The 11,356-nt window shown below is 44.1% G+C and overlaps 5 protein-coding genes across 5 annotated transcripts; 3 read left to right on the top strand and 2 right to left on the bottom strand.

Moving 5' to 3' along the window:
• Positions 1-75: 75 nt before the first annotated feature.
• On the top strand, positions 76-2,349 carry V1516DRAFT_711491 (uncharacterized protein). The gene is made up of 2 exons (XM_066924267.1): positions 76-2,137; positions 2,188-2,349. Exon 1 carries the CDS (start codon positions 387-389, stop codon positions 1,914-1,916), a length of 1,530 nt encoding a protein of 509 aa, XP_066778288.1. The 5' UTR covers positions 76-386; the 3' UTR covers positions 1,917-2,137; positions 2,188-2,349.
• Positions 2,350-4,382, top strand: V1516DRAFT_636411 (major facilitator superfamily domain-containing protein). The gene is made up of 2 exons (XM_066920027.1): positions 2,350-2,901; positions 2,954-4,382. Exons 1-2 carry the CDS (start codon positions 2,536-2,538, stop codon positions 4,220-4,222), a joined length of 1,635 nt encoding a protein of 544 aa, XP_066778287.1. The 5' UTR covers positions 2,350-2,535; the 3' UTR covers positions 4,223-4,382.
• On the bottom strand, positions 4,240-7,002 carry V1516DRAFT_287345 (rab-GTPase-TBC domain-containing protein). The gene is made up of 3 exons (XM_066918859.1): positions 6,740-7,002; positions 4,384-6,650; positions 4,240-4,331 (listed from the first exon to the last, which is right to left on the bottom strand). Exons 2-3 carry the CDS (start codon positions 6,502-6,504, stop codon positions 4,257-4,259), a joined length of 2,196 nt encoding a protein of 731 aa, XP_066778286.1. The 5' UTR covers positions 6,505-6,650; positions 6,740-7,002; the 3' UTR covers positions 4,240-4,256.
• A 180-nt stretch (positions 7,003-7,182) lies between these two features.
• V1516DRAFT_673619 (dihydrouridine synthase-domain-containing protein) lies at positions 7,183-8,924 on the top strand. Its single transcript, XM_066921943.1, has one exon. It carries the CDS (start codon positions 7,413-7,415, stop codon positions 8,682-8,684), a length of 1,272 nt encoding a protein of 423 aa, XP_066778285.1. The 5' UTR covers positions 7,183-7,412; the 3' UTR covers positions 8,685-8,924.
• V1516DRAFT_663756 (Cullin family-domain-containing protein) lies at positions 8,713-11,171 on the bottom strand (the record flags this gene model as incomplete). Its single annotated transcript, XM_066920539.1, has 2 exons — positions 8,713-10,489; positions 10,546-11,171. 2 exons carry the CDS (start codon positions 11,169-11,171, stop codon positions 8,713-8,715), a joined length of 2,403 nt encoding a protein of 800 aa, XP_066778284.1.
• Positions 11,172-11,356: the final 185 nt, after the last annotated feature.

The raw sequence follows: 11,356 nt of genomic DNA, 5'->3' as shown, positions 1-11,356 counted from the left end.
ATATCTAGTATACATTGTAAAGACGCGTCGATACACGAGTTCCTCCCAGTCCGGCCTTTGTTGGCGTTCCCAAATCTGCGCAGTTGCAGACAGAAATGTACGTTGAGCGCCCGTGGCAAACTGGTGGCGCACGCCTCGAGATGAGCGGCTCTCCGTCTTTTCCCGAGTAATTTCTATCCTGTTTTGCCCTGTGTCTACTACAATAAATTTTAGCAGGATTTCGTTTAAAAGCTTGATTTTCTGCTTGGAAAAATATCCTGTATTCATACTCAGAAGGGCACTGAGTTATTTGTTAGCGCTGGCCGCGAACTGATTGAATCCGCAGGCGGAATTCCATTTCTCTTTACCGTCAGTAACCGCATTCTATACAGACAGATCCATTCATAATGCTGCGATCTCGGGTCGTTCGGTCGCCTTCGAAGGGTATAAAACAACTGCTTAGCAATATTGATAGCGCACGAGTGCGTCGCATTCATGTTGAACCGCAGATAGCAGCAGAACCACCGTATTTCCCAGTGTCGGCACGCAGCGGGCCTTCAACAGATCACTTTTCCTCTCTGTTTCCTTTGCTGTTGTGCAACAACCAGGATAAACTTGAACCCAGTCTTTCCGAACGACTAGAAGATTTACAGAGAAATCTTGTTGCTGGCCGAGAATATCAAATTGCGGACGGCTGGCACCGGCTACTAAAAAGTCTCGAACTTGAGTTGGCTGAGATTCGTGATCGTGGGTCGGCCGTGATTCCTATCGCCGACTTCAATTTAGATATTGAGCAAGATACCATCTCTGGTGGAAATTTGTTCTCGTCACAAGATTTGGCTAGTCAGATTCGCAAACGTGGAATAGTGGTAATCAAGAACGTGATTCCACCAGACGAAGCCGGACGATTATTAGAAGACACCGAGCGGATTTGCGGCGAGCCAGGACCTATTCATGACATTTTCTGGTCTAAACCGCAACTCCAAGCGCGTTCACATCCGAACATGCTTCGAGTGCAATCTGCTTTGATGAGTCTCTGGCGCTCGTCTAAACCCAATATCATGATCTCTACAAATCATCCGGTTACATATGCAGACCGCATTTGGCATGATAAAACTGCTGTTTGTAACAGTCTGAATAGTGGTTCATTCATTCCTGGTATCGATGGCGGGTCTATCGAACGATGGGAAGATGGTAGCTATGCTTCTGCATATGGAGACATATTGGATGGCGCTTGGGAATCATATGATGCTATGGACTATGCTCATCGAGTTGGGGCCTGTTCCAATATATACGATACTCCTGCTGCTCCATCGGTGTTCCGGATGTATCAGGGTCTACTGTCGCTGTCTACTTCCAAGTTCGGACAAGGGCCTTTGCGTGTACTTCCTTTATTAAAGCAGTCAACTGCATATACCATGTTACGACCTTTTTTTGACTCCCTCCGTGCACTGAATTTTATCGCACCGACTGATCATTTTCCGTTGACAGCACAGGGCGCGAGTCAAGAATTCTCTGAAGTTACACATCCGCATCTAAATTTGAATACTTCAATGGTTTCGATGCCGGATATTGAACCCGGAGATTACGTTGCATGGCATTGCGACTTGATCCAGGGTATGAATAATACTAGTTATGCTTCGACGGCGCTATACATTCCCGTCGTTCCGCTGACGATTCCCAATGCACAATATCTCGTCCGTCAGCGTTCAGCATTCGACATGCGAACTGCGCCGCCTGATTTCACGTCTTCAGTCGACTCGACGGATGGCATTCCTGATCATTTCGGTCAGCAAACAGACATCGCTAGCGAACCTGGCATGCGGGCCTCCGGTCTTGGATATGCTAAATGGGATATCGAATCTGCATCCACAAGTGTCGAACACAATCTTCTGTGCTTGGCAAACAAGATTGTTTTTGGAGCACGACTGATTTAAATACATGGAACGATAGAATTATAGAAATTATAGAATTATTGAGTTGCTTTGTTTTACTTCCTCCTTTACTGGCTGAGTTCGAGATAATAGAAGTCAATTATATCAGTAATTACATAATCATGGCACGTGCTGATAACGATTAGGCTGCGCCAAATTTATATGTAGCCTTTCATTTTTGATGTAAACGGTAATTAGTAAACAAACGAAGATTTGAACTGATGGTATGTATTATTTTTCATAGAAATTGGATAGCTCAATTGTAACTCCTAAGCAATATAAACAAATTGGTCGATATAGAGGAAAATCTGCCTTTTGGGCTCATTGGAAGTGATTCGGCTGCTCCAGGAGATAACCGGCCAAATTTGTCGAGCTTTGACATATATGGACACAGGGACTCCGCGGTTCGCCGAGTGGAATTTTTTTCTGTGGATGGAGTGTTGAAGTGCTAGAATTAACTTGTAGCTGATATTGTTTATTTGCCTATTTTGTTGTTGTTATTGTTGTTATTATAGTAGTAGTAATTACTTTTCTGTGTTATTTTGCTGTTGAATGATTTTACTACAATTTGAACAGCCATTTAAAACGACAACGACTAGCCAACAAGACAAGTAGAGCCGAAATGAACAGTACAGAAGGGCAAGCTGCAGACGCACATGCCGAAGCGTCGCGTCTGTTGAGCGATAGAGTCGAGGACGTTTCATCAGACGAGGACGTGGAGTCGTTGATTGACCGCGAAGAACAGGAAGAACTCAACAATGGCCGACTAATTACGGTGTTTTTATCGTTGTACGTGGGTGTTTTTTTGGCGGCACTTGACGGTACGATTGTCGCAACTTTGCTTTCCAGAATTGCGTCAGACTTTAACGAATTGCGCTCTGTGTCATGGATTGCGACTGGATATTTGATTTCGCAGGCTGCTGTTCAGCCTCTGTATGGAAAGCTGTCTGACATATTTGGTCGCAAGCCCTTATTGCTAATCAGTAATGTATGGTTGATTGTCTGTTTCAGAGAAATAAAGTATCAATAACTCTTGATAGGTTTTATTTGGAATCGGAAGCGTGCTCTGTGGAATCGCACCGAATATGTGGTTTCTCGTAGCCGCCCGCGCAATAGCAGGAACTGGAGGAGGAGGTCTTTCGACGCTCAGTGCAATCACATTATCTGATATTGTGTCGCTGAGGCAGCGTGGACTGCTTCAAGGCATTGGCAATGTTTTGTATGGCTGCGGTGCTGCATTTGGTGGTATTGTTGGTGGTATCCTGACCGAAACCGTGGGATGGCGATGGACTTTCGCTATGCAAGGACCGATCATCGTTTTATCTATGATGGCGATCCAAATGAACCTGGATCTGCCCAAAAAGCCCGTGGATAAATCGTTACTCAAGCGGATTGACTTTGCGGGCTCGTTCACGTTGGTATCGGGTCTCTGTTTGTTTCTGTTTTCAGTGAGCGTGGGCGGGAACTATTTTCCCTGGAAATCATTTACAGTGCTTGGTCTTTTAGTATTGTCGTTTGTCGTGATTGCTAGCTTTGTCTACATTGAACTCTACATTGCTAAAGAGCCGGTTCTGCCTCTAAGATTACTAAAAGACCGCACAGTTCGAGGTTCTGCGTTCACTTCCTGGTTTATGACCATGGTTTATTTTTCCAACATCTTCTACACAGCGATATTCATGATAGCTGTTAAAGGCGAGTCCCCCACAAAGTCGGGGTCTAGCTTAATCCCTCAGTTCATTGGTTCCGCTACCGGTTCCATGGTCTGCGGACTGTACATGCGTACCACCGGTAGGTATAAACCAATGTCTTATCTTGCTGCCTTCTGCCTTGTTTCCGGCTCGTTGCTGCTCTGCACAATTACCCAAAATTCAAACACAGTCCTTGTCGGCTGCTACTTGTTACTACCTGGCTTTGGTGGTGGCATTTATCTTACTGTCACACTCGTCGGACTCATTGCCTCAGTTCCACACGATTTACAGGCCGTTTGCACAGCAATCCAGTATGGTTTCCGTGGAACGGGCTCTACTATTGGTGTAGCAATCGGCGCAGCCATATTCCAGAATGTCCTATCTGCTAGACTTCATGAGCGTATCACCGGACCTGGCGCAAAGGAAATCATAGACTTGGTTTCAGATTCGGCTGAAATGATTGGCAGCATCCCTGAAGAATTCCGCGCCCCTGTAACCCAGAGTTATTTGGACGCTGTCCATGCTGTGCTTTATGCTTCCGCGTTCTTCGCCACTTGTGCAGGTCTTGCAAGCTTCACAATGAAAGAGCATGTTTTACATAAGTCCGTCAATAGACGGTAGTTGATTAATTTATTGGAACTTTATTGCAATCTAATTAATCAGTCCCCGTTCCAATAACTTTGCGGATATTCGACCACTTCTGATTCAGCGATTGATGTTGCTGATTTATCTATTATTAGTTAGTCACTATAGAAATCCAATATACAGAAATAAACACTAACCGTAGCATATTGAACCTTGATATCTGCCAACTCGGTCTCAGAGGAGGTTAATTGGTCCTGTAATGTGCGGTTCATGTCCATGACTGCTAAATTGCGCGTCATTAAATTGTCCAATTCTGTCTTCAAGTTCGTCTCAACTTGTGCCTGAATCTTGTCAGGTAGCTCATCGAGCTGCGCTTGTAGACTTGAATTTGTTGCTCTCAGTGCTTCCATCTCAGCTGTCAGATCCGTATTTTTATCAGTCAACGTCTCCTTCTCCATTTTTAGCTGGACGAGCTCGTTTGCAAGCGTAACATGCTCCTGATTAAGTGCCCCAAGACTAGCTTCTAGCTCTTTTACTTTGGAAGACAACTTCGCATTTGATGATTTCAAGCCCTCAAGCTCCGCTTGCCGTTCCTTTTCTACCCTATGCAACTCAATATACTCTTGTTCATACTTCTTTAGTGTTTCCGGAACAATTTTGATTTCATATGCGTCTGCCACTAAATCATTGACTCGGTATACGACCTCAGAGATCGTCGACGTGATTGCGCCTTTCACAAAAAAAGGAACAGCAGCTTTATATGGAGTCGCTTGTGTGGCTTCAATGTCAACATACGCATCGAACAAATCTTCTTTCAAAAAATTCACGAGAGTGTCAAATTCAAGTGCAATAATTGAATCTGCATTCTTCTTCATTAACGCTACCGCAAAGCGAAGAATAGATTCAAGACCTTCAGCAACAACAATATCAAAAATTCGTAGAACTATCGGTAGTGGGAACTTGTACGCGAACAGAGTTAGAAACCACTGTGAAGCATACATGGACGAAATAACTCCTTGACGAGCTAAGTGTGTATGTACTTTTGGCACAGTTTCTTCCAAGATCCGATCAAATTGATATAATCTTAAATGCAACGCCGGCATTTCAGGTAAAAACATATCCCTCAACAAATATATCTTCATTAGATTCACCAGCAGACAGAACGCTTCTTCTTCCTTCAAGACTAGCACTAGAGGAACTGTAATGAAGGCCATACCTTGGATATATCCTACTTCAGGGTCAAACAAGGTATACGCTTTCAAAACATTAAATAAAGATTCAGTTTTTACGCTCTTTGCAAAACTCGTTCTCGATAAATCTCGATGGATCATCTTTTCATGCGGCGATGTCTCCGTAATCAAATCTGTATATACCTCCTCTAGAATAGAAGACTTAGAGGACGCCATCAGTTGCCAAATCGTTCCACGTAACGGCGGCGGTAAACCATTCTGAATCGCATGCGAGAGTTCCGTAGGATGTGATTTTGCCATAGAACTATAGTCACTGACAATCAATGTCCAGAAATCCCAATCTATAGATGCCAAATCGGCCTCGGAATCTGCACTATCATATGACTTCGTTTTTCGAAGCGCTTCAAATTCGTCACGAAGCTTCTGTGTTCCGGCTAAATGAGCTTCCATTTCAGATGCATCTCGGTTCTGTAGATCGAGTTTGGTAGCTTCTATACGACTCAAAAGTAAATCATAGTTTGGGGCCGTAGCGGAAGTAATACTACTAATTGAAGTCGATGCTCGAGAGGTGGTCGAACGTTTTTTCTTTGAAATCGAAGAAGACGAAGAAAAAGTAGATGCAAACGTGGATCCAGTAGAGACACCGGTATCTCTATCTGAAGATCTCGTTTGCCGAAACCAAGCGAATGGGCTTTTCTTAGCATTTCTACTCGGTAAGGGGGGCGCAATCTTGGACGTATTAGTCTCCGAGGGAGGCGTCGAGGTTGGAGATACTTCGCGAGCAAGTGAAGAAACCGAGGCCGTTGTTGTTTGGTCATCAGTGAGATCGACATCTTCGAGTTTTTCATCAATAGAATCCGAAGATACTTCTTGTGTCTCCGGATCTGCAGTCAAGCTCTCTGCCGTAGTAAGGTCAATCTCATCGACAGTAGGTTCCGGTGCCTCTGGAACTGAAACAGCGAGAACCGGTGCAGCAGCGACTGTTTCAGTAGGCGCGGATTCCGGAGCAGACTCAGAAGGGGAAACAGAAACAGACTCCTCATATGGCGAATCAGCATCATCTTCTTCCTGTTCGTCAGACACATTAACTTCATCTTGCACATTGTCAGAGTCAGGCAGTGCCTTCATGGCTGCTTCAGTAGCCTTAGCTGCGTCGTCGAAAGTAGAGAGAACTGTAATATTATCCTTAGTTTCGGATTCGGATGATACAGTTTGAATCGGTGTAGATTCTAGTTCAGATTCGACGGGAAGAAAATTTTCAGTTGCATTGCTCTCTTCAGCAGCAGTCTAGTTACTGTCAGCCAGATTAATCCCAATCTTGTATCAGAGCGCATGCGCGTCCCTTCTCGTTGTTCGATCATACCTGTTCAGAAACTGCATCAGCTACCTCATCCTTCCCAGCTGGCTCTTCCGCAGCCATTTCAGCAACATCAGCTACTTCAACTACAGTGTTCTCAACGTTTTCAGTATCTGCAGCCGACATTTCTATCGTAAAACTAGCGATCTCAGAGCCAATGTTGAAGTAACCGAGCAAATATCTGCCAGTCAAGCCAAACAAGTATAATGTTTGGTTTCAAACACAGCTCTATTTTTGCGAAAAGATCTTATTAGTGCCAATTACAGCAACCAATCTAGTTCGCGGTCAATTATTCTGGTCACTATCCTGTTCCTTTTGGCAAAGCTACTTTAAATTGAATAATGGGAAGCAACCTCTCGTTTAATCAAGGAGATCGTAACCTCGTTACCTGCAGCTTGGCTCTTGTCAGTTTTCCGCGGGGTTGAAACCATATATATTGGGATTCGTGCAGCATTGCGGGTTGGGTCTTCAGAGAATGCAATAATTATTCATATCTCGGAAATTTTTTAACATATGTCATACAAAATTATTGTACGGTGTGAGTAAGGTTAGTAAGCGGTCGCAGTACTATCGACCAGTGGATAAAATTTCATTGCATCAGGTTACTCGGCGGCATCCACTGCTGTCGCTGAGCAGATATCCATCTCTTGCGCAGACTCGAAGATTGGGATTAGCCAGAATGACGGTTCCCCACCAAGTGCAGACCGAGCAAGCATCGACTACTCCGGTCCGAAAACTAACAGGACGGCAGTTTTACGAGTCAATTGGCAGTCCGAAGAAGATTGTTGCTCCGATGGTGGACCAGTCGGAACTCGGTTGGCGGAAACTATCTCGAGAGTACGGGGCGGAACTGTGCTATACACCAATGCTACACGCAAAGCTATTTGCCACGCAAGAAAAATACAGAGCTCAAGTGTTTCATGACTTAGACGGGGAGAAGAAAAGTGACCGACCACTAATCGTTCAGTTCTGTGCGAATGATCCTGAAACGTTACTGGAAGCGGCAAAACTAGTTCAAGATCAATGTGATGCTGTAGACCTTAATCTTGGTTGTCCTCAGAATATTGCCCGAAGGGGACATTATGGGTCATTTCTGCAAGATGAATGGGACCTCGTGTATAAATTAATCAACATTTTGCATGTGAATCTGTCGATTCCAGTGACTGCTAAGATCCGGATATTTGAAAATCGAGAGAAAACACTTGACTATGCACGTATGGTACTTTCTGCGGGCGCCCAGATCTTAACGGTTCATGGACGGACTAGAGAAATGAAAGGCCAGGCGACCGGATTAGCAGATTGGTCGATGATCAAGTTTTTGCGAGATCATCTTCCACCCGAAACAGTCATGTTTGCAAACGGAAATATACTCTATCAAGAAGATATTCACCGCTGTTTGGAAGCCACAGGTGTTGACGGAGTCATGGTTGCAGAAGGCAACCTGCACAATCCTGCAATATTTTCGCAGCTGATTTCGTATTCTTCCAGTATGCCTTCCGATCCCACCGATATCGATACTTTGTTCCCACGTTTGGACGTTGTGATTAGGAAGTACGTTGATATTCTCAAGAAGACACCCGGCGAGGCTTCTCTGGGCTGTGCGAAGGCACATTTTTTTGGTATTTTGCGACCGTTTCTAGCAATACACACGGATGTCCGAGCGGAAATTGCTAAAATCCATCGTGGCGTGACTGTCGATACGCACGAGCAGATCGCGAAGCATGTAGAGCAGATTATTTCTGACCTGTTGACAGACCCAATTAATCTGGAAAATGATCGCATTGTGCTTTCACAACAACCTAGCGATTCTTCCGGTGCCGTATATAAGACTGTTCCGTATTGGAGAGCGCAGCCGTACTTTAGGCCGGTCAATGGACAGATTTTGTACGGCGGTAAACGTAAGGCAGAATCGGAGACGGAACAAAGCATGAAAAGAGCAAATAATGGATAGTTTAAGTTATGCGCATTTATTAGATCATTTACGTAAGGTACACATAAGTGTCTGCACCATCTCTCTCCATATACTCCTTCTCAATCAACTTCTCAATATTCTTCTTAATTTCAGACATATCCAACGTGCCCCGATTCTTAGTAGCGTCAATTGTCTGCGTGACCAGCTCAACATGTTTGATAGTTTTTCGTGTCTTCATAATCCGGATAATACACGCCTGTATCTCATACTGTCGGTCACGCTGCACTTGATCGTGCGTTTCCTTGTTCTCTTCTGGCGTTTCTTTCAGTTGGATCTGGTTGATTCGTAAATGGAACGCTCTACTTTCGAATCGCAGGTTGATACCGAATTTATCGTCCGGGTTAACATCCTTGCCTCGCGGCTCTTTCGATAGCACTCGGATTTTTCCACATGCGAGCGATTGTAGCGTCCGGATTAAATGCTTATCTTCTAATTCAGTCGCAGCTTGGATCTGCCGATAGGTGAGAAACTCGCCGTCCGAAAGTTCGTTGAATAGCAACAAAACTACAGTCTGGAATAAACTCATGCTCAATTCCTTTTTCCCCCTCGGGAAAGTGGCACGAACAGAGCAATGACCCAAACTATGTGCCCATGTAATCCGACGTCCACTGCGCTTGGACTGATAAAATTTCTCGAAGTTACTCAGCAAAAGATTCATTTCCTGCGGCATTACGAGATTGACTTCAGGATATGTTGGCCAAAAAGCTCGCGAAAGCGCATTCACGTATAATTCGATCTTTGAGTCTGATTCTAGAGAAAGCTTACTCTCTTTGTACGAAACCATAAAATCTTTTGAAAGCTCAGTGTCTTGAAACATGCCTTCAAGTTTCTTTGTAAACTCGGTACCGCATTCTGTTTTGAGGCGAGTAAGCATACTTCGCTCAGCATCATCGCTAGCCGACCGATTGAGGAGCAGTCGTTTTGCCAAATCACGTTTATAAAACGCTTCAAACACATCTTTGCCATGAATGAATCGAAACAGAACAAGCACCTCACTCATCCGTACTTCCAATACGCTGTCTTCCATCTTTTTATTTCCAGCTCTTAGAATCTCATCAATATATTTCGCAATCATCTCTGCAGGCACGTTCTGCCGTTTATTGATAAAGAGTTCAAAACTTTCACGTAAGGCGTGACTAAATACATCATCGGATTTAAAAGATGTTGTGATAATGTTATCCAACTGTGCTTTGAAAGTCAATAATGAGTTGACCATTTCAGAATCTTTCGCAGGGTCCATGACAAGCTTCATTCCCTCCGCACGTATATATGACGACCACGATGAAAGCAAAATCTTCTCTTGGTCAACAGTCGAAAACAGCTCATACATCTGTCCCAGCGAGATTGTATCATTTGAAGAAATCAAATCAGTAAATCCTCTACTAACGAGAATCTCTACTTTTGACTCGATCATTGCCTTCTTTACTACTTCGACCGCCAGGCTTTTTGTAGCGGGCCGTAAGCTGAAGATATTTGCTTGTTCGAGCTCAAAAGCAAGACTTGACTGTGTTAGTTCCAAATAGTCCTTGACTGAGACTGTTTCAGCTTTTTCATCAGCTAGGACTGTATAATGCTCGCGTGTGGAAGCAATAAATTGTGGATGGAACAACGACATATAGACATCGAGCGCGATGAACATTTGAATCGCCCGCTTAATAAGTTCACGCTGCTCAACGTCATGAGATCGATATCGCTCAAAAGAAGCCATGATGCTCGCCATCAATTGGAGCTCGATTGATTTGTATTTAACGACAACACTTCGGAAGTAAACGAGTCCGGCGTCCCTACATCCAGTATTAGATCAAGATTTAGTCCTGGCCATCCATATAAGACTACTCACCAAATCGATACCTCGCCGGTTTTCTGTAGCAGATAACTCCTATCAAGGTAAAAAAACATGTTTCTAACTATAGTCAACTGCGATCCCCATAACTGCCATGTATCAACAACACGAGCAGCCATCTCATTCGTATTGGAGTCAAAAGTATTCTCGACTTGAGTCAAACTTTCTGCATATGGAATCAAACTTTCCTTACAGAAATCATCCCAGATATGTTTCTGCATGCGGACCTTCAAATGGTCCCATAACTCTTCAGCTTTGCCTTCTCTGCACAGATTTTCGACACCCCGATATAGAGCCTCAAATGATCCCTGGATTTGACCGTTCGCCCAGATCATCCCAAGAGCATTATCGAGAGCAATCCAAACCGAATCAAAATATTGTTCAAGAGAACCTTGAAAATCAGCGTTTGAATCGGCAATTTCACCGCTATTCTCTGCCTTAGGTGGTACTTTCGACCCACCATGGGTAATCACGAGCTTCCGCACTCCAGCAGATTGTCCAGCTCCGAGAGTCTGCTTTTGGCGTTTCGGTCGCTGAATGGACGAAAATCTCTGGCCAGTTTTTGCCGAAGCAAACGTATCGGGAGACAGAGGCAAGCCCCGCGAAGGGAAGTTTTGAAGCATTTAGGTGTTTTTAGCTGATATGAGGATGATGCTAATGGAAATAGATAAGATCGGTTCGATAATTAGGAAATGGTTCATCTCCCAACACGGATTACATAGAGTTATGCGTTTATGCCATGAATAACGAACTATGTGGATATTATGCAGGAGTTTGGCTGATTAGTAATGCAGATGTATATTATATA

Source organism: Lipomyces oligophaga (genome assembly GCF_038497815.1).
Source record: "Lipomyces oligophaga strain CBS 7107 unplaced genomic scaffold V1516scaffold_3, whole genome shotgun sequence".
NCBI lineage: Eukaryota > Fungi > Ascomycota > Lipomycetes > Lipomycetales > Lipomycetaceae > Lipomyces > [Lipomyces] oligophaga.
This window is presented reverse-complemented; position numbering and strand designations above follow the sequence as displayed.

What these genes read in the sequence shown, in the direction of transcription:
- V1516DRAFT_711491 (XM_066924267.1), top strand. Translation starts at nt 387, where the DNA reads ATGCTGCGATCTCGGGTCGTTCGGTCGCCTTCGAAGGGTATAAAACAA.
- V1516DRAFT_636411 (XM_066920027.1), top strand. Translation starts at nt 2,536, where the DNA reads ATGAACAGTACAGAAGGGCAAGCTGCAGACGCACATGCCGAAGCGTCG. An exon ending in CCTTATTGCTAATCAGTAAT is followed by an intron (nt 2,902 to 2,953) that starts GTATGGTTGATT and finishes AACTCTTGATAG; the next exon opens with GTTTTATTTGGAATCGGAAG.
- V1516DRAFT_287345 (XM_066918859.1), bottom strand. Translation starts at nt 6,504, where the DNA reads ATGAAGGCACTGCCTGACTCTGACAATGTGCAAGATGAAGTTAATGTG. An exon ending in TCAAGGTTCAATATGCTACG is followed by an intron (nt 4,332 to 4,383) that starts GTTAGTGTTTAT and finishes AACTAATAATAG; the next exon opens with ATAAATCAGCAACATCAATC.
- V1516DRAFT_673619 (XM_066921943.1), top strand. Translation starts at nt 7,413, where the DNA reads ATGACGGTTCCCCACCAAGTGCAGACCGAGCAAGCATCGACTACTCCG.